Raw genomic sequence first — 21,724 nt, 5'->3', positions numbered from 1 at the left:
TTAACAGTCTCTGTTGCCTCCTCTGGCCAGATAAATCTTCGAGTCTACTACGTTGTATACTCTGTTGCTTTTCTTCGAAGCGCAGGTTTACGATAACCTGTGTGACATCTACCGCCAATATGGAGGAAAAGAAGTTCCACCTGGGAAATCCCGCATCATCTGTCCCTGCAAGTGACACTCCATCTTCTGTCGGAGATATAGAAGCTGCAGAACCTCAATCTTTCCCTGAAACAGCAGTTCCACTGAGTGTTCGAGCCGAGAAAGAGAACATGGCACACTCCCACACTGCTGTCCATCATGCCCATGGAGAATCTTTACTGCAATCAACCCATCTCGCCCATGGCGAGGCCGGGATCCAGACCATTCAGCCTAGTGCATTGACAGTTGGTGATGTTGAGGTGACCCGACCGGGCGCTGTCCGTCTTGGTCCAGCCGAATTTGCCATTACACTGCCTATGGATTCAAGAGTCAAGGACGATTACGAGCGTGTCCTTACAGATGGTGCTGCAACAATGCAGGAGTTCTTGACTCACTCTAGTCCTAGTCCCCATACTCCGTCTTCTGATGTAAGTTCACCCGAAAAATCAACACCTGTGAGTTAGGGCTAATATTTGTTCTTGCAGCGAGAGTCATTGCATTCAAAGGTTTATGACATAATTGCTCGACTGAACAATGTATCTACTCATCCTGACCTAAACATTCCCCAACACCTGGTGGAGTCAGATACTGGTCCGGAAACACAGGCTATGTGGGCGGAGTATTCCAGCGCTAAATTCCTGTTGCTCGGGCATTTGATTGAACTCGCGAGCTCTCATGAGCTTCATATTATCATCGCAGCCCAGAATGATACGAAACAAACCGTTATTGAGCGCTATCTGCGGGGCAAAGGCTTCGACTACACTCGACCCCGGGAAGAGCTAGGTGGTACCCTGGAGGTATCTTTGGCGAAAGGCCCTCTAAGCTTTGGTGTGCACTCCAATGACAATGTGCAAACGCCGTTCAGAGCCCCGGCTGCGATTTTTGTTTTTGACACGGCATTCCATCCCAAAAGTCCGTCCGTGGAATATATCCGAACAACATATACTCGCAATGGTGGTCTTCTTCCCGTTATTTGGTTCCTCATTTCCAACACGTGTGAACACATTGAGCGCTGCCTGCCAGACACGACCGAGTCCGAGCGGTTGCGACTGCTCTTGCAATACACTGCTCGGCTCCACGATGAAGTGGGTGATCTCCAGCATGATGCCCTCAACGTGCAGGAAGATGCCGAAGAAATTGTCAATTATTTACTGCACAGCTTTGCTACTTGGCAGTTGCCTATGATCGAGCCTTTGAATTTTGCACCTTCTGAAGAATCGGATCAGACCTCATCTGACGAGTCCCAAGTGGCTGCTCAGAAGCGCTCGTTGGTAAGTTAATGTTTTGAAACCTCTATTGTATTTGTCACTAATTGTTGTTCAGCCCGACGACGATAAAGAGGACTACACATCTAAACGTGCTAGGGTCGATCTTCCAGAGACTAGTCAACCTACTCAGTCCACCAAGGGCCCCAGTCAAAGTTTGGACCACGAGCTTCATCATTTGGACGCAAATCTTGTTCGAATGAATGACCAACACGCTGCTGAAAAGGAACAATGGCAGAAGGTGGTGAAAGAATGGCAGTCGCGATACTGGGAAAAAGATCGATCATTAAGTGCCCTTCAGTTTCGCTATGAGAGTCGAATGATTGAATTTCACAAGATTCGGCAAGAGCGTGATAAGTTGGAAAAGTCCGAGAAGTCTACAGAGCAACGAACAGAGAAATTCAAAGAAGGTATCACCAAGTTGAAGGAGGAACGGACCCAGCTGAAGAGAGAACTTGAAGAGGCTCGCCAAGAACTCAAGAATGGTGGCGGTTCACTGGCCGATCTCGAGACAGCCCGCGAAGAGATTCGCACCCTGAAAAAGGACGCTGCAGGCCTAGAACGCAAGGCTGACTACGAAAGAAATCAAGCGGAATACACTCGAGAGCAATACCAAAACGCATCTAACGCTGCTGCTCAAGCTGGAAACGAATCGCGTCTACTCCAAGCTGAGAATGAGTCCCTCAAGCGCAAAGCCGAGAACAACTCTGTTCGACTTCGAGAAGCCGTCAATGCAAGTGACTCAGCTACTCACATTGCTAGAATTGAAGAACTTCAGCTTATGGTTGCCTCTCGCGATGACCTCCTGCGCAGGAAGGAGGAGGAACTGCGAGAGATTCGCAAAAATCGTCCGTCAACCCGGTCAACCAGCACACAACCACGAAGCCCAAAGTGGGGCGCATCAAGTCGCCCAACGAGCCCTGGGGTGAACAATGGAAATGGAAATGGAAACGGAAATGGCAATGGTGGCCTCGCTGGTCGAGGCAGTGGCTTGCGTTTTAGTGCGGAAGCTGGGCCGTAACAGTGTCTCCTTAGGAAATAGAAATTTATCTTTAACATTTATTTTAATGTCATCTAGATCAAAATCCTCCCTTTTAAGTAGTCTATGACGCATACAACTTTACAGCCTCGATTAGCTTCTTGAGAAACTTCTCTTCATATTTGCAACGTTGCCTTGCTGTCGTTACTACGCTGCTAGTCAGTCTAGCCATGGCCTCTCAGGCTCGTTACATTGCAATTGAGTTGCAACTCAATTTCCAACCAAGCCACCAAAGTCCAGACCATTGCATGCTTGAACCGCAATGGTTTCCAAGGCTCTACAGGAGGTTAATGAGGACTGTTTCTTTTTCCTGTCTTTTTTTTTTTAGAATTATAATATTATTGGCCTATACCACCAAATTATGTATACAATGACAGTAAGAGACACAGAATAAATGCCAACAGGATAAAATAAAGAATGAAGCAAAAAAACTCCCGGCAATCTCGTGAAAAAAAGAGGGAAATACAGAAAATGAAGAGAATGAAGGTAAAAATAACAGGAAGAAACGAAAAAAGCCAACGCTTTAAGACGAAGACTGCATAGCTTCGGCGATGAACGCCGCTAGCTCCTTGGACTTCTCACCACGAGTCATGGTGAAATGATTGGCGCCCTCCATCACAGTAATACCGCCGACATTCTTCGGGCCAACAAGGGTATCCCATCCATTGGGACCAAGGTTAGTCCGGTTGTTCAGTAGCCACAACATCTCCCTGGGGTCAGGGCTTCCATCCTCAGCAGGTGCAGGACGAGGATCGCTGTCCTTGTTACATACACCATCCTTAGCCCAGACCATGAAAGTCTTGGGAATCTTTTTCGCAAGATTTTCGTCATCGAAGGAAAGGCGTAGCCTTGTAAGCATCGAGGGAGTCAATGAAGGCCAGGAAGTGAGGAAGCAGCCAGCTGGGCGGGGGAGCTTTGCCCTCGCCAAACAGACCAATGGTGTCGAAAAAGCGGTACAGACGACGAGGAAGCTTCTCGAGACCAATGGGGAATGGAGAGTCCAGGAGCAGGAGACGTTCGACTTGCTCTCCTTGGTCGAAAATCAGATGGCGGGCTGCATCGTAGGCGCAGATACCACCTGCGGACCAACCACCGAAGTTGTAGGGGCCCTTTGGCTGGCGGCGACGGATCTCAGCCACGTAGGGGTATGTCAGCTCGTCCAGGCTGAACTTCAAGTTCTCAGGGTTCCGCATGTAGGGACAGTTAAGTCCGTACACGGCGACGTCGGGAGAAATGCCTGGAATTGTGGCGTAGGAAGTAGCGGATCCAGAGCCATCAGGGAAGAGGAACAGCTTCTGGGTGGCTGTCTTGGGGTTTCCTTGCAGGAGGATGGAGGTCGCAGGGGGATGCTGAATTGCTGTGCTAGACAGGACCTTGGGTGCTTCTCCCTGGATCTGCTTGGGAAGTTGAATTGGCTCAGGGGCTGGAGCGGCCTTTGGTTTCAGGTCAAGAGCCACTTCAACATCATTGATAGACTGGTTCTCAATAAAGAACTCTCCCGAGAGCTCGAGATCCAAAGTTTCGCGGATCTTGCCCAGGACGGTGAGCGACATCAATGAGTCGAGACCCATTTCCGCGAGGTTTGCATCTCCTTCAAGTTCGTCGGACTGGACACCAATCTCCTCTGCGAGAATCTCACAGATTTGCTTCATAGTGTCATGTTGTTCAGTCTCGAGCACCATGGTCTTCTCGTTAGCGGGTGTAGGAAGACCGCTGGAGTTAGGAGTCGAGAGGTCGGTCGAGGATGCCGCGGATGACATGTCGTTATCGCTGCCAGAACCATCACTGCTGCTCTCGGGGCTCATTGAGGCCAAGAGCTGCTTGAAGTCCTTGATTGTAGGCTGATCGATGAAGACATTGGAGTCAAAGTCAAGGTTCATTTCCTCTCGGTAACGTCCAGTCACTGTCAAGGAAAGCAAGGAGTCAACTCCATAGTCGGCAAAGTTCAGGTCGTCTGTCATTTCAGAAGCAGAAAGACCAACTTCCTCTGCCAGAATATTGAGAGCCTTAGCCGCAATACCAGAACCGGGAGATTTGGGAGATGGTGAAGCCTTCTTGACTGCAGGAGCGCGAGCCTTCTTGGTATCGATAGGTGCAGGCTTGGCCTTAGCAGCAGCAGGAGCAGGCTTAGAACCAGCAGGAGGAAGGGCCATATCCAGAATCTTCCGTGATAGCGCCTGGAACTTGACTCCACCATAGACAGCAACGATGTTTTCTCCCTCGAAGAGGTACACGTCACCAGCGTAGATCGAGTCCTTCCAAGGCTGCATCCGAACGTAGGTACGGTATGTGACGCTGGGGTCAAACTTCTTCAAGCACCGCATCGAATCCCATCCATGGTTGACGAATACTTGGTTCTTGGAATCGATACCATCACTGGCATTCATGATGAAACCAGAAAGATGGCCGATGCTGTCAATCCAGAATGGGTTGCGGTGGAAGTCTCCTGGAGGAGCTGCAAACTTGACCAACGCAGTGGCCTCGTGCTGCTCACTATCCAGAATAACTTCCTGGATAGACTTGTAGTTCTCATCGTAATCCACAAGGGCACTGAATAGCTTGTAGACCATTCCACGCTTCATGCGATGAGCTCCACCAGACTCGGTACTTTCCTGAAGATGCTGAATGCTTCGCTTGATCAGGTAGGTATGGCGCTTCCATTCTTCCGCAGCCATGTGGGTGTCGAAGAATTTGATGACGCAAGTAGCATGATCAAGGATCTTCTTACCCTCAGGAGTGACAGACCAAACCTTCACTTGAGCCTTCTCCTCGGCCCAGTTGGTTGTTGCTGAAACACGGAACAGCTGCTGGCCACCCTTGGCAATGAGGGGCTTTGGCACAACAACCTCACAAACATCATAGCCACGCTCCTTCCACTCGGGCTTGTACTTCTCGACCAAGAACTCGCCCAGTGTCTGAGCAATATCCGCATAGAGGGACGATGGACAGAGAGCGGCACCATTGACCTTGTGGCCTTGGATAACACGGTTCAACTCAGGATAAGCGATATCGTTTTCGATAGTCACTGTTGCTGTGTGGCTGTCTCCACTAGTCTCCAGAATCTTCTGGGCAGAGGTTGTGAGGAAGGTACTAACAGGGGCAGTTTCAGCGGTGGAGGCTGCAGGGGCACCCTTTAGGAGACAGAAGTTGTTGGTATAGGGGATCCAATAATTCTTCAGATCCCACTTGTAGGCAGGAAGGTTGAGGACCTCGTGCATGGAGCTGAAGTCCTGGTGATATTCTTTCCAGCGAATATCAACTCCAGCCATGTAGAGAGCCGAAAGGCTTGTCGAGAGAACCTTCCATGCATCCTCCTGGCGACGGAGGGATGCCACAGTGAGGGCCTGGGGACCAAAGGTGGACTTCACCATTCCAGAGCACACGGGATGAGATCCAATCTCGACCCAGATAGTCTTGTCATTCATCAACTTCTCGTGACGGACAGCCTCCAGAGCAGCAAGGAAGTTGACAGATTCACGGCAGTGACGAGTAAGATAAGTGGGACCAAGAACATCAGGGTTGGCTTCCTTTATAACGTCTCCGAGCAGAGCCGACACGAAGGGAATCTTGGGCTCATTGAACGTAACTCCCTTAGCAATATCCTCAAGGCTTTCAAGGATAGGATCAACCTGAGACGAGTGGAAAGCAAAAGGCACCTTAAGCTTTGTAGCCTTGAGACCTTCGTTGGCCAGCTTTTCGGCAAACTGATCAATCTTCTCGACAGAACCACTGATGACAGTCTCACTGGGTGCGTTGATGCAGGCCACTTCAGCGAGGCCATCCTCCAAGTATTCCTTCACCTGGGCCACTGAGGACTTGACGGCCAACATGGCATGGGTTCCCATCTGGCATTTCTCTGTGAGAAGCTGGGCTCGTCGACCAGCGAGATAGATAGTATCACTGGTGCTCAGAATACCGGCAGCATTCAATGCAGCATACTCGCCCAAGCTGTGTCCGAGAACAAATGCAGGGGTGACACCGAGAGAAATCCAGAACTTGGTCAAAGCCATCTGGATGCATGTAGTTCCCAGTTGGGTCACGATAGGACTGAGCTCCTCCACAGGAACACTTCCATCTACCAAGGGCACGATAGAGGGGAAGTCAAAGCTCTGTGCAATGCGATCCAAATGTTCAATATGAGTTCGGAACTGGGTGTTGTTCTCAAATAGCTGGCTTCCCATGCCGCTGTACTGAGCTCCTTGGCCAGTGTAAATGAAACCAGCTCCAGGCGCAGTAGCAGGGACAGGAGTGATGCTTTCACGGTTTGCACTTGCATTCAGACCAGTTCGGATCTCGTCCAAGGTGGATCCAGTAGCGCTGACCCGGAATGTATGGTGAATGCGTCGGGCAGTGGTGGTGTAGGCGAGATCGGCAAGCAGCTTGGCCTCGTTCACATTGAACAGGTTCTTGTTCGTGTCAATGTACTGGATTAGAGCAGCGGTGTTGTTCTTGAGGGCAGATTGAGATCTCGCTGAGATGGTCACCGTGTGCACAGATCGCGGGTCGCTGCCAGTGCGCTCTTGGATAGGAGCATCTTCCACCAACAATGCGGTGTTTCCACCGGCGGCGGAGAAGTTGTTGACAAAGCTAGATCGCTTCCCACCAGCAGGACGATTCCATGGAGTAGGCTCCATAGCGATGTGAACATTCCGCTGCTTGAGATCCGTTGGGAAGTTGTGGTTGATCTTTGTCTTGATTCCACAGTGGGGAGGAATCATGTTCTTCTGCATCATAACCAAAACCTTGATCAGGGCGGAGACACCAGAGGCGGATTCTCCATGACCAATGTTTGACTTTGCAGAGCCAAGGTGGAGCGATTGAGATGGGCCACGGCGATAGTCGGGAGCGAAGACTTCAAGAACAGACTGCATCTCCACAGCATCGCCGGCCTGAGTTCCGGTTCCGTGCATCTCAATGTAGCTGACATCCTTGGGGCTAACATTAGCCTCATTGAGAAGCTTGTCAAAGATGAAAGACTGTGCTCCGGCAAGAGGACGAGTGATGGAGACAGACTCGGCGGAGTGGTTCGTGTATGCGCCGTTGATGATACCGTAGATGGGATCATTGTCTGCTTGGGCATCTTCAAGTCTCTTTAAAACAACCGAGCCAATACCATCAGCACGGCAGTAACCGTCGGCACCGTCGTCGAAGGTGTTGCAGTTTCCACCTCGCGAGAGGAAATGACCTCGGTCAAGTCCCGCGTGGTTGTCAGGGTTGGTCAAAACGTTGACACCACCGGCCACGGCAGAGTCACAATCATTCTTCCAGAGCGAGTTGCAGGCTACGTGAATCGCAGCAAGACTGGAAGAGCAAGCCGTATCGACGCTCACGCTAGGACCGCTGAACTTGAAATAGTAGTTGATGCGACCAGGGGTAAAAGCGCGATTACCACCGGGAATGAAATAGGTATCAATGTCTTGGCCGCTGTTGATCTCACGGTAATCATCACTGGTCATACCATAGAACACACCAACACGGTTCTTCTGGGTGGATGGGGTGCTGTCCGGGATGAAACCAGCCATCTCAAATGCCTCGTAAGCAGTAAGCAGGGCCATTCGCTGGGCGGGGTCTGCCTGCAACGCCTCACGAGGGGACATGTTGAAGAACCGAGGATCAAACAGACCAGGCTCGTTGATCCAACATCCGTATTGAACTTTGCTGGTGTTTCGCCGATTGCCATCCATATCCACATGAGCTTTCACATCCCAACGATCGGCTGGGACTTCACGGTGAACGTCCAGTCCTTTGTGTAGGAGATCCCACAAAGCTTCAGTATCGGGGGCCTCAGGGAAACGTCCAGAGAGACCAATGATAGCAATCTTGGACTGCTCTGAGCGGCCACTGTGGTTTTCACCCTTTGAGTCCTTCTTTACATCACCAATGGAATTGTCGAGCTCAATGTCGGAAATTCCGGACTTCTTCAGCGCTGAGTAGAGGCTTTGTGTTGCAGTACTAGAGATCGGCAGCAAAGTGCACTTTCCACAGGTCATTTTCAGAGTCGAGGAGCATGTATCAACAACCTTATCCCAGCAAAGCTGTCTAAGAAGGATCTCCTCGAGAGAAAATCTTAACAACTCTTCAAAATCTTGAGCTTCAACGGCTTGCCCCGTCTCACTTGAGATGATGGGGATTTGCGGGACATAGCCTGAGAAGTCACTTTTTGGCCATGATTCCATGATCCGGTCAATATCCCTCTCATCATACAGATGAGCGGCATGGTATGGACCATGAATAGGAGCCCTCATGGGCTTGTGTTCCTTGGAAAGCGACTTCTCAATGAATCGATCCAAAGTAGTTGGGGGACCACTGACTGTCACGCCATTTTGACTAACAGCGCTAACATATGGCTGAGAAACACGGGGAACAGCCTATTCAGTATTAGTTTCGTTTTCCTTTTGTCTCATTTTTCCGAAACACTCACGTTCATGTCGCCAAATTTCTGGATCAGCTCTTGAGCCTCTTGCTCCCGAATTCCTGATACCAACACAGACCAACTGGGCGACGCTGACTTGTTCGCCTCTACTAGGTCCTTTACTTTGAAAACACACATTCCAAGTCGAAGGGCCAGAACAACAGTTTCGACACCGGCCGCCATGAGTTCTCCAACAGTCTTGGATGAGCTCACGGCTGCCGAAGCCAGCTCGCCAGTGCAAAGGCCGACAATGAAACTGTCAGATCCAGAAGGATACTCATTTCCAAGGTCTCCATAGTAGCTGTTTCTCCCGTTAGCCATAAAACTTCGCCAATGGGGGCTTATCGAGCCTTACTGAACAAAGCATCCCAGCTGATAGATGGTCGTCAATGTGCTTTCCAATGCAACATTGGGACCGTGCTCACGGTATCTTGCCAGAAGATCGACAATACTCGTGAAGCGGGGGAACATCTGCCGCTCGGATGGCGGCAGCTTGCTGATCTCGCTTCGCAATGCATGATAGCACTTCTGGAAGAAGGCCGTTAGGAGCGAGTCATTCTTGGCTTGCAGAAGGCGACGAAGACCCGAGTCGAAATCAGCAGTTTGATCTCCGAAGAGATACACACGACTGGGGCCCTGCATACTCAATCCCCAACACTGGCCAGGGGATGTCAAACTTTACTGAGAGAAAGCAAATGAAAAAGAGTTTAGAAGCCGGCGCGAATTCATGGGCATGATATTTTATACATCTACTATGGCTGCAACCTACTATGTGGGGCAGTTCTAGATCGAAAGACATCATCCATCATGGAAGCGTTTGATACCTGCGAATAAATCTTGGATTTGTTTTAATTCCCTGTTTTTCCTTGGGAATGTTATCCCGAAAGGGAAAAGACATGTTCTATCAAGGAGATCGACCCACCAAACCGTCTGCGTGGTCTGGCTCGGTAGCATCCGGTCAAATGGGAAAGGGGTCTGGCTAAGCTATGAATGGGACGTCAATTCTGGCCTGTGGTCAAAATAATATTGATATATGGTTATAACCCGGAATGTAATCCCATTTTCCCTATATAGAGCATGGTCATTGACGTTGTGAGCCAGTATATTACTCAGTTCCTTGGTTAATACTAAGAACTTGACTTTTTCTTGCAGTACAACAACAAAAGTACTTGGAACAGCGAGATGATGAGGCTATCCACATGCTGTTTGCGGTCATGACTGTAAAATTTTTTTACTCATCTGGAGCTTAAATGGGTACTTTAGGTAAGCCGCCCATGATACATGATCTAATATCAGGATTTTGGCGCTGGAAAAGACTCATATAGACCGAAAAGGCCTTATAGTTGCAATCGCCGTTTTCGGAACGTTGCACCCGGCTTCGGGATATCAGACGTCACGTGAAGGGCTTGCCCTAGGCACATCGCTGTGTTCAAGGGATCAAACCTTGTCAAAACCCTTGGGATCAGGAAAGGCATATGAAGTGAAATTGTATTGCATCCATGTTATTCCAGGGCATTTAATCCGCATTAACAGGGGCATCAGGGGCACTTGAAGTCTCCCATCATCTCTACTAAGATGCAGAATAGGGATCCTGAAAGCTAACATACCAGTGCGTGGCTTGATTGCATTTTGAAATATGTCTCGGCAAGCCGTGGCGCATCGATCGATCGGGCTCGGAATGTAACACTGAACAAAAGTAGTTTGGTGGCTGAAGATCTTGTGCGAATTCAGTAAGTGGATATAGATCTGTCAAGCAAGGGATATACAGTACAATACGTCATGACTACTACCTACAAAGTTCGGAATTTGATAATTAATAATCAGATTTGTAGGTGATAACAGGTTCCAGAATTCCAGAGATTATGATTTCTTGCATGAATGGTTCCGAGAAAGTTATGCTGGGCTCCAGAGTTATCGATCTTAGGGAACGCAGCCGGGAGGGCCGCGCTCATGAGATATCCCCGCGCCTGGCGACAGGACTGGCATACCTCTTAGACACCTGCATCTCGAAATAACGAAATGAGTCCATACAGGATATGTAATGCTACGCAAAGATCAAATCCCGATCGACAAAGGATCGTAGATCGTTGTGGGTCACACGTGCTACGGACCGAGAACGCCACAGAAAGAGGTTGCAAACAACAGATGACCGAAATGGGATCGTTTTGGTACTGCACTTGGACGGCTTGGGTCATTTGTGCACATACAAGTCAGATTTGTCTAGTTGTGTGTAGAGTAAAGAATATTGTGAGAATTTGGAACAGGAAACCAGACGTATTATAATCAAAATTTTGAATTGTCAGATTAGAATATTATAGCCATGGGAGTGTTGTTTTGCGCTAAAAATAGCACACAAGACTGAGGGATGAACAATATTAACTCCATGCACAGACATATACGAGTTGCGGTTACTCCAAGCTCATTGAGGCTTTCCCGCCAACTTCTTGTGAATTGTCTTTTCCTCAATCAGGGTAACTTCATGAGGATAGGCCTTGTGTCGCTTTTCTGCTTCCTCGCCTTCGGATTGTTCCATATTCTCGGTAGCACGGCGATCCTTGCCGTGTCTTGAAAGCCATGCCGACGATGGGGGCTCCAGGTATGGATCCAAAGTCTCGGACTGAGGGGCAGGAGTCTGCGCACTAGGTGTGTACGACTGAGGACTGGGGGTAGTCTGAGAAGGGGGTGCAGACGGCTGAACGCTGGGTGCATACAGCCAAGGGTAAGGAGTATGAGTTTGAGCGTTAGGTGTGTTAGGCTGCGGCTGGGAGCTGAAAGTGGATGGCTTGGTAACAGGTGTGGAGGATGGTTTCGCATATGGAGTCTTCGTTTGGGAACGGGGAGTGCTGCTTGGAGTAGAGACTTGTATGGGGTTGGGACTTTGGTCCTCACCAGCGGGGACCTGAGGCCAGGCATCCACGCCATCGAGTATAGCAACAGCCATGCCGTTTGCCATGTGTGTCTCAAGGTGACAGTGGAAAATGAACGGCCCAGGATTAATCACTTGATAACGGATTACCATCCATGTCGAGCCGCGGTTGCCGAGGGTAACAAAGGTGTCTCGCATTGAAGGGTTCTGCAGCTCGAAATACTCAGGATGCTCAGAAACTGCTTCTTCGGTGTTGGCCCAGTTGAAGAATCCGGGACCGGCACCAAGGATGAAAGCTTTGTTAGAGTGCTTATGAATGACATGAGCACCAGTCACGTCAGCGGTGTTAGGGAAATGACCGAGCTGCAGAAGGATATCGACCCAGGTGCCATTCTTGGTTTCGACGACAAGCTCAGGTGCTAGGTTATTCTTGGCTTGGAGATCATAAAGAATTGGGTCATCCAGGTTAACCATCTCGTTCCAAAGGTGACCACCAGTAATAGTAAATGTGTAGGACGCGCCTGAGCGACCAAGGGTCAGGTTAACAAACTGGTCGGCTTTGGCAGGGATAGTAACAGCAGGGTACGGGTGGATTGCCCGGTTGTCCATATACACAACGGAGGCAGATGTATTAGTTCCACCGTAATTGACGTAGGGATGCGATGCGTCCCGGTTGGTGGAGCCCTTGTAGCGCATGGTAGCAAAACCGGAAATGATCTGATCGCCCTGGGTATCCGGTACTCGAATGGTATAGTCTTTCCAAGGCTTGTCCAGCTTGATCATCGCTGCGTATCGTTCGCCGGTGTAGATGCTAGAGGCCTCAACAAGCATGGGCTCCACATAGCTGCCGTCCACTTCGTAAATGTACATCGGGTGTTCATCGATAGAGAAGATGAGGGCCTTCAAAGCAGCGGCACTGATGAATTTCAAGCTCACCCAACCAGCATTGCCATCTACCTCGATAATTTCATGGTTTCCAGTGGTGGGTTGGCAGCCCCAGTTGACACCCTGAGGAATCTTTGTCTCGTCGTAAGGAGGGAAGTTACCCTGCACCTTGTAGATGTTTGGCAAGCATCTGCAGTTTGAAGAAATTGCATTAGCATCCTGAGCTCATTATAGTTCCAAAATGTGTAACGAACCCTTTATCCGTCAAAGGTGTGTTGTCCATAGCAGTTTTCACGTAACTGAGCTCAACGTTGGAGATGTTCTCGCCCCCGGGGCAGTAAACTGCGCCACGGCCGTTGATGAGAACACTGTCCATACAGAAAACTTCCATATGACTATCCACCTGCAGCTTCTGATATTGATCAAAGGTCAAATGATCCCAATCAGACAACATGATCAGCTGTGGATCCTTCTCTGCCCGTTGCATTGCTTCGATGTCGGCCGGGTTGCTTGAGATAAGATGGAAAGGCTGCGGTGTCTCAGGTGCCGGACTGGCACTGGTTAGTATCCCGAGTTATCTCTGTACACTTTAAACGGTACTTACTTGATCGAGATCGGGCCATAGAGACCATTCATCATCTCCCCCAGGGCATGAGAATGGTACCAATATGTTCCATACTGGGTGGCCTTCCATCGATAGGTCCAATTGCGACCGGGCTCAATGGGCTTTTGGGTCAATCCTGGGACTCCATCGGACCATGGAGTATTGAATTGTTCGATTCCGTGGAAATGAACGGATGTATTAAAAGGTAGGCGATTGTGAACAGTGACCTGCTGACTGTCAGAGCACGGCACTTCAAATGATAAAAGTAATAGGCTCATACCTCAACATCATCACCTTGGTCTAATCGTAACTCAGGACCTGGAAATTGGCCGTTCATGAAAACCATTTCCCGAACATTGCCATCCGGTGCACCTTTTTCCCAGGTAAGGTCTAGATCAAATTGAACCAACTTAGCAAAAGCTAGTTGCGTCAAGCCTGAGCCAGCCAAGGCCAGTAATGTCTTTAAGGGCCCCATCTTGTGATGTTCACCCAGTATCGACAAGAAGTGAAAGGGAATATAAGTTTGAAGCAGTCAAGAGATTCGCAAGCAATTGCCTTATTTGATTGAAAGGTGAGTTTGATCTACAAGTTCTTATTACTCGGGCAACATGTCCATTTAATATTGTAACATTGAATGCGCTTTCAAGGTTGTGGCATGCTAATGGACCGGCCCGAAACAAGCTCTCTAGTGTCTGAAAACATGGATGCATAGTTCATGAAACGCCACAGCTCTGAGTTTTGGAGGTCAGAAGCTCAGAAGGAAGCACATTGTATACATGTTACGATGTGTGCGTCGAATTGTGATGTAGCTGGGGAAGAAATGTCTATAAACAAGTATCCGCTTCCGGCAGTTCGAGGGGGAGCCGATTTCATTCGGACTTCGAGTCGACGAGCGCTGAGCATCGTCGGGATTTGGTAATAATTTGCAACTGTAGCTTCCAGCTAGCCGCATTCGGCAAGTTGTTTGGATGTGGCCGGTCATTCCTGCAGTCATGGAATGTAGGCTTGACTACGCTTGACCTAATCCGGAGAGACGCAGCTCTGCCTCAACAAATCAACTTGGCGAGAAATCCTCGACTGATTGAGTTTGGTAATTTTCAGCAAAGGGCTTGCTATGAGAAGCACCGGTCGCAATTGCTCGAATCAGCTCAATTGACTGCCAATTGATTGTCCTGGTCACGGCCGGTGATCACGATAAATCATGGACCGCCAAAAGCTGGGGAATTTCAGTTGAATCAAAAGATCTGCCTAATGACTGCTATACATAGAGCTGAGGGCTTGGCCTACTCTTTGATCGACCATCATAGTTCTCCTCTCCAGGTGCCATTTCTGTAGGCGATCTTCCAGGCTCGCATTCCTGAATGGTAGCTAGGTGACAAAACAAGATGGACGTGACAGGAAATGTGTGATAATATTCAATGCAATGTAAACACCAGATAAATCGAAGCTGAAAGGAAATCATTGGCAAGCTGAGCTGTGGGATCGCTACTAGCGCTAGAGCGGGGTGATGTTTGGATGAGTGGGGAGGCGGGATGTTGCCAGGGTTTTGGATCGTGCTGACAACCATGGATCATGATCGGGAGGGGCTGCAACAACCACGAATCCGGATCTATAGACGTTGAATGAAGGTATGCAAGTGGTTGTCTAGCAGAAACTTAACCTACCGGCGCATTGATGTACAGCATCTGTATACTGCACAAAACAAAATCAAGCCCACCGCGCACGGGCCTGGAGTGCAAACACCCTGGAAACCGATGACAACCGTGCATTAAGCTTATCGATAAGACAAGTCTCCTGGCCGCTAGACCTAATTGGGTGATCTCCCGCGTAAACAAGCTCGGGTCTCACCGTCTGAACTGCTTTGCCCTTCTTCCCCAACTCTACCCTGGTTACTTTGCTCCCCAGGAACAGCATATCCCCCAATCCCTGGGATTGCCTCTTCTATCACCAAAACTTGCGCCATGGTCCTGGCCTAAGTCCTTTGTCATATTCGCGACTTCCGTACCTTTCAGCCCCCTCCGCGCCCAAACCTCGACTACGCTTGGGTCCAATAACATCTTCAGCATTCCACCCATTGGCCAGCCAGTTGAATCGTACTTGATCGAATTCTCCTGACGACCAAAACCTACGTATGAGTCGATTCATCAGTTTGCGCTCACCAGAATAATTCGCTATCGATCGCGATGGCACCCAGTACGTCCCAGTTGCCATCGCGGTTTCCATGCTGGTGCCGAGCAGTCTATTCATGGGGAGGAGAGACCACGCGGGACTTGGGCTTCGTGGAGGGTGATCTGATTGAATGTCTCAATGCGGGAGATGGGCAGTGGTGGATGGGGCGGTTGCGCCGTGATAAGCGCGCGGTTGGACTCTTTCCCTCCAACTTTGTTGAGCTCATGAGTGAAGACTTTGTCCCCATCAGCCGTGATACCAGCCCAATGGTTCAAGCAGGGTCTTCGCCGATCAACAATCCGACATCCGCACCGAAGAAAGCAAAAACCGTCTTCCGGAAACCATTCCAAGCGCATAAGGAAGCCCTTTCTCCAGCCTCGAACCTGGCTCGCAGCAGATCAAACACCCCAGTCAAGAGTTCCGTTCCACAAACACCCCCTAGAGATGGTGGTCTCCCCAAAAGCGTGAAACCTCTGCGTACCCATGCGTCTGTGGTAAAAAACCAGGGCTCTATGTCATCTCGTCCTTCGTCTGTCTCCTCCCGTCCTTCCTCGCGCGGTATTTCGCCCCGCGCATCCATGGAACCTGAACGGCCAGCATCTGCAATAATGCCCCGCGGCAGCATATCCTCATCGCGTCCATCTTCTCGTGAAGTCTCCCCAATGCTTCGGGAGGCTTCGCCAATGGCCCACGAAAGCTCTCCGGTGTATTATCAAGCCTCCCAGTCGCGTCGTGAAGCGTCTCCGTTGACACCTCGCGCGGCTTCCCCAATGCCCCATCGGTCAGTTTCGCCAATGCCCAATCGCGCAGTGTCACCATTACCTTATAATGCACCCACTGCGCGAGGCGCGTCTCCAATGTACTACGACGAGTCCCCTAGACATCGAGAGGTTTCGCCGATGCCCCACCGTGCCGTCTCGCCAATGCCCTACCATGCGCCACCTACTATGCCTCACCGAGCGCCCTCTCCTATGTACTATGAAGACTCTCCTAGACATCAACAGGTTTCGCCAATGCCCCATCGTTCTGTTTCACCAATGCCTTACCATGCGCCACCTACTATGCAACACCGAGCACCCTCTCCAATGTACTATGATGAGTCTCCGATGCACCGCGAGGTTTCGCCTATGCCTCATCGTGCCATCTCACCAATGCCCCAGCACGTCTCGCCGATGCAGATGCAAGAACGTGAGGAATCTCCCCCTCCTCCCCCTCCCCCACCACACCGAGTGGCTGTCAATCGGCCTCGATCACACTCCCCTCAGCCGCCTATGCACGCATCACAGCAGCCTCAGCGCTTGTTGCGCTCCCCACAACCCCCGAATCACTCTCGAATGCCTTCACGCTCTCCTACGCCATTGAACATGAACGATCGTTACGTGATATTTTCTCGTACTCCTTCACCTGGCGCAATGTCAGCACGTTCGGGCATGTCCGCCCAATCAGATGCAAACGGCAACACCCCATCTCCTCTGAGGGACGCCATGGAGGATGTCATGACTTCGTTGGAAGACATGGGGTTGTCACGAGATCATCCTTCACCATCACCTCATCAACCTCCCTCGCCCTCTCCACGCCAAGCTCCTTCACCATCTCCACCACCGGCATTCAACAACCCCTGGACTGGCGATGCGTACGATGATATGGATGACAGAACGCCCCCAGCTAACAGACGTCGACCATTGACCTCGCTCGGCTTCGATGGAAACAAGCAGCCGGCTCGTGGTGAGCTGGTGCACCGCAACAGCGTCTATTCCCATGATCATATGGACGGCCCGCCTCAATTAAACAACTATGTCCAACGGATGGAGAGCCGCCTTCGACAGCTAGAATCTCAAAATCGCCCGCCCGAGGACGAGGACACGGGAGGGGATGACATGCCTCCTCCGCCACCCCCAAAACATGCCATTCGTCACAATTCTATCCCTGCCCATTATCCGCATCTTAGCGAACGTAGGTCTGGGAAAGAAATGCGAAATGAAAGGTTGAACCGTACCTTCACAAGCAAGTCAAGCGCTACGAGCTCTAGTGGAGTGCAAAGCGTCGGGACTAATCAGACTACAAGTACGGACAAGACGGGCCAGAGCTTGATGAGTGGGTTTTCCGCTGGGGGCTTTAGTGCGACTAGCGCCGGGAGCTATGCGAGACGAAATGGGACATACCAAAGACCGAACACCGCTATGGATACAGTTCGATCCCGTGGCTTCAGCGATGCGGGACACATGGATAGGCCGGAATCTCCTATGACAGGGGTTTCTTATCACTCTAGCCACAACACATCTCGCCAGGGCGCATCGTCGGCTATCCCGTGGTCATCCAATGACAACGATGTGGGCGACGCGGGCGGAGTATTTGGTGGTCTTTCTACTCCAAAGAGTAAGAAGCAGGGCTTCTTCAAGAAAATTTTTGAATCCGCCAAGACAGGCGCTGCCAGTGCGAGGAGCAGCATTTCAGTCGGCCATGGCTCTCCGTCTCCCACGAAGGGTAACAGGGTAGTCGATGTTGTATCACCACTCCTCACATCTCACTCACATCGCGATACACCGCGGGATAGCGAAGTTAACGCAAGCGCCATTGACTGGGTTCAAGTTCGCCGCGACGTCAATCGAGCGTCTTCCCCCAGCCGTAACGAGAGAATTGACCGGGCCGAACGGTGTCAGATGATGGACCTCCCTGTTATATACGCTGTCGAGGAGTTACATGATACCGCAGAGGGTGACGAAAGCATTGATGGCTTGCCCATAACTGACCCTGTGAACTTCAATTCTGGGAACTTGACCTTGGTCGACAAGAGTGCGCGCTTCATCAATAGCGTTCCGCCAACAACAAACCCCGTAAGCCTCGCCCAAGGCTACATTTGTCGGCCTTATAAGAGTGATGTTCAGCGTCTACGCGCAATCTTCACCTGGGTCAGCGAAAAGATTGCGTGGGAAGAACCCGTCGATGGCATCGAGGTCGACATGAAAAGAGTTTTGCACGCTAAGCGGGGCAGCCCCCAAGAGATTGCAATTCTGGTTAATGATATGTGTGCCGCTGTTGGCCTTCACGCAGAGGTTATCCATGGATTCTTGAAAACACCTGGGAATGCTCTGGACCTTGACAGCCTCTCCCGCCCCAATCATTGGTGGAACGCAGTTCTTGTTGACGGAGAATGGCGCTTCATGGATTGTGCATTAGCGAGCCCGACCAACCCTCAAAGAAGTCGCTTTGTCACTATCAACTCTTCCGTGGCAGAAAGCTGGTATTTCCTCGCAAGGCCACTGGACTTTTGCTATACCCACATACCTCTTTATCCTGAAGAACAGCACATTTGCCCCCCGGTCTCGCCGGACGTCCTCTTGGCACTCCCAACTGTATGCCCGCAGTACTTCAAGCTAGGCGCTCAGTTTCCAGATTATGATACCAGTCTGCTCCAGCTTGAAGGCTTGGAATGCATGCAAATCTGTCTTGTAGTTCCCCCGGATGTCGAATGCGCTGCTGAAGTGGAGGCTCCCGCGTTCGCGCGTGACATGGATGGCGACTGCTTTGAGAGTGGTGATATTGTGCGCAAGCGTGCCCTTGTTCAGCCGGACTGGATCCGCGGCCAGAAACGCATTACTATCAAGGCTGTCTTACCAGGCGATGAAGGGCAGGCTGTACTCAAAGTGTATGCTGGCAAGAAGGGCCTCATGCACTCCAGCAAAGACATCCCCCACCCGCTGGCCCTCGCTCTCCCTATGTTCCACACTGGAGAAAATCCACCCTATGACTTTGTGCTGCGTCATCCTACACCGCATGCTCAACGCCATGACTTGTACATCATGCAACCCCAGTGCTCTCGATTGGCAGTCAACAACACCTTTGTCTTTGCCGTTCGCCAGCACCCCGCTTCTCCCCAGCCCCCGTCCAAGGATGAGTTCCCAATGAACGGCCGTGCCTCCCCTTCAGTGTTTAATCGACCCTCTAGTGCCCTGAGTATGGTTTCTAGTACTGCTGGCGCATCGACTGTATCGAGCAACTCCAATGAGTTCTCAGCATCTACTTCTGCCATCTCTTCCACTCGCTCTGCAAGCGGACGAGACAAACCAGCCAAGCTGGCCATCCAGTCCCCATCTGGCAAGATTATGCGTCTCAGCCGTAAGGCCGAACACATGATAGCCCCGGACAATCCCTCCGACTCTATCAGAGATGCTGCGGCTGAGGGTAGTATATGGGAGACAGTCATCAAGATTGGTGAGCGTGGAACCTGGCGTGGCCTGGTCCTTGCTGACCGAGTGGCACGCTGGTGTGTCTTTTGCGAGTGGGAGTGTGTTTAATAGACATGTTATCCGTGGTGTCTTTTGTTGAATTGTGTTTTTTGTTTGTTTGTTTGCATATCTCTTCTGTCTTTTGCGTTTCCTTTTAATTTTTCCTACTGGCATTTGCATAAGGTCGGTTTGGGGCATTGCATATATTGCATTCCACATCTGTTTCATTTTGACATATTTGCCCTCTGATCTACGGTGTTTGGGCATTGAATTAATAGGCTATCTTTCAAGTAACATTTCAAAATATATCCATCAGTCTTCAATATCTGAAATTGATCTTTATACGTGTCTATGAATACTCGGTGGGTTGACCAATTTATAACTTGGATACAGCATCCCGCAGCAAAGGAGCGACCTGCTTCCTGCTCGCCTTTGTATCCTTCTGGACCCATAATGCTCTCCAGATGCCCTTATCTCCATTCAGTGTAGAACGAATCTCCTCCTCAGAGACATCAACTACCGTACCATCCAACGCCGTCCACTCCGCAAGATTAAGGTGAGACGCAGTATGCGCAACAAACTTCTCAATACCCTCAACTGCAAGCCCATTATCACCCACCACACAGATAAAGAGCTCGCGAGAGAATTGGTCCTCGCTAGACGTAAAAGACGTCATAACAACCACAACATCCAGCTGCTTCCCTCCCGAAGTAGCAAACGAGCGCACACCATCTAAGAATTTCTGAGGATCACCCGCTTTCTCAATGACCCATCGAATAGGCTTCACAGACGAACAAAACCCGAGCGTGATACTCTGATCGGACTTAGCCGTCTCAGTCCACTCCTTATAATCCCGATCCAAAACCTCATGCAACGTCAACCGATCCAGACTGTTCTGCTTTGCTGCGAGAATCTGTTCATAGAATTTCTCCATGTTCCACGGATAATCGCCACCAGGTTGCGGCCGCAAGAACTCAACAGCCTGCACATCTACATCTGTGACTTTGCCTTCTGCTGTGAGATTCGAGGTATCAATAAGAATGGGAGCGAGAGCCAGCTTCGCGACCTGCGCGAAGTCATCCGCGCTTGATGTAGCTACGGTCCAGAAGCCCCGCTTATTCATCTCGTTTGTGATTAATGAAGCACATGACCCCGGGCCAGGCTGGATGATCAGCGGCTGTCCAGTCGGCAGGGCTTCTTTGTTGGGCATGAAGTCCTCATTGACGTGGTGATCAATGCAGCCAATGGCGTGGAAGGTAACCTCCGACAGAGTACCGCCCAAGGAACCCTTCCCGGCCGCTCCGTCGACGCGTTCTGGTAGCGCATTCCAGTCCACCAGCGTCGTGTCAACATCCAACTTGCGAGCTATGGATTGGTCCTTCAGATTCTGTGCAAAATCCGCCGTGGTGATGATATGTTCGCGTAGTACATTCCCTGCTGAATCGGAGGAGTCGTCGAATCGCTCATTCAGACTCAAGGCGGGGAAATTGGTTGAGAGCCATAGTGCTGTGACAAACTCCGGTCGGAGCCTATATAGCTCTGGGCCTGCGGGGATGTTGGGTAGGTTCAGGAGCGGGATATGTGGGCGCGAGGTTGTGGTTGGGAGGCGGTTGTTGGCGCAGTAGGAGTAGACGATTGCGGAGATAATCGAGTCGAGATCGGCGGAGGGGTTGCCTAGTACGTAGATTGGGGGTTCGGAGAGAGTGCCTGCGAGGAATTGGAGGTGCACTTGACGTGCTTGACGGAGGAATTGGAGGAGTGTCATGCTGTGTCTGTTTGGGGAGCTTTGAAGTTGGTTGGTTTTTGTTCCCGAAGGGTGCGCTACCGACGTCACTCTGAATACCCCACTACCATCACGGACATTTTGACGATAATCAGATATTCTTGAATAATTTGGGAGGTGTTGTGTTCTATTATCTTCTGATCACTGGGTAGACAAATAATTTATGTTGGTCCACTGCATCCCAATTTCATTCTGAAAAATCCAATCTATCTCACCTAAAGTCAACAAACTCAACACTATGGATTGGCATCCAGATTACTCTATTTTCAATGAATCTTCGCCATCTAGAAATGTCATTCTGCGTTAAACTAGAAGGAGACCTGGGTGTCTACTCTAC

The 21,724-nt window shown here is 50.4% G+C and overlaps 5 protein-coding genes across 5 annotated transcripts; 2 read left to right on the top strand and 3 right to left on the bottom strand.

Moving 5' to 3' along the window:
• Nucleotides 1-119: 119 nt before the first annotated feature.
• N7503_011268 (uncharacterized protein) lies at nucleotides 120-2,424 on the top strand (the record flags this gene model as incomplete). The annotated part of the gene is made up of 3 exons (XM_057070814.1): nucleotides 120-566; nucleotides 624-1,409; nucleotides 1,462-2,424. The coding sequence occupies 3 exons, from the start codon at nucleotides 120-122 to the stop codon at nucleotides 2,422-2,424; spliced, it is 2,196 nt and encodes a 731-aa protein (XP_056917425.1).
• Nucleotides 2,425-2,965: 541 nt separating this feature from the next.
• pksP (polyketide synthase alb1) lies at nucleotides 2,966-9,496 on the bottom strand (the record flags this gene model as incomplete). Its single annotated transcript, XM_057070813.1, has 4 exons — nucleotides 2,966-3,290; nucleotides 3,373-8,810; nucleotides 8,864-9,155; nucleotides 9,210-9,496. 4 exons carry the CDS (start codon nucleotides 9,494-9,496, stop codon nucleotides 2,966-2,968), a joined length of 6,342 nt encoding a protein of 2,113 aa, XP_056917424.1.
• Nucleotides 9,497-11,273: 1,777 nt separating this feature from the next.
• N7503_011266 (multicopper oxidase) lies at nucleotides 11,274-13,684 on the bottom strand (the record flags this gene model as incomplete). Its single annotated transcript, XM_057070812.1, has 4 exons — nucleotides 11,274-12,795; nucleotides 12,860-13,156; nucleotides 13,210-13,436; nucleotides 13,490-13,684. The coding sequence occupies 4 exons, from the start codon at nucleotides 13,682-13,684 to the stop codon at nucleotides 11,274-11,276; spliced, it is 2,241 nt and encodes a 746-aa protein (XP_056917423.1).
• Nucleotides 13,685-15,392: 1,708 nt separating this feature from the next.
• On the top strand, nucleotides 15,393-19,673 carry N7503_011265 (putative SH3 domain protein (Cyk3); the record flags this gene model as incomplete). Its single annotated transcript, XM_057070811.1, has 1 exon — nucleotides 15,393-19,673. One exon carries the CDS (start codon nucleotides 15,393-15,395, stop codon nucleotides 19,671-19,673), a length of 4,281 nt encoding a protein of 1,426 aa, XP_056917422.1.
• A 307-nt stretch (nucleotides 19,674-19,980) lies between these two features.
• N7503_011264 (putative exopolyphosphatase) lies at nucleotides 19,981-21,369 on the bottom strand (the record flags this gene model as incomplete). Its single annotated transcript, XM_057070810.1, has 1 exon — nucleotides 19,981-21,369. The coding sequence occupies one exon, from the start codon at nucleotides 21,367-21,369 to the stop codon at nucleotides 19,981-19,983; it is 1,389 nt and encodes a 462-aa protein (XP_056917421.1).
• Nucleotides 21,370-21,724: the final 355 nt, after the last annotated feature.

This window comes from Penicillium pulvis, assembly GCF_028828015.1.
Source record: "Penicillium pulvis strain IBT 33274 chromosome Unknown scaffold_8_segment0_segment0, whole genome shotgun sequence".
In the NCBI taxonomy this organism is placed as follows: Eukaryota; Fungi; Ascomycota; class Eurotiomycetes; order Eurotiales; family Aspergillaceae; genus Penicillium; species Penicillium pulvis.
The sequence above is the reverse complement of the archived record's forward strand: the minus strand, read 5'-3'. Positions and strand labels throughout refer to the sequence as shown.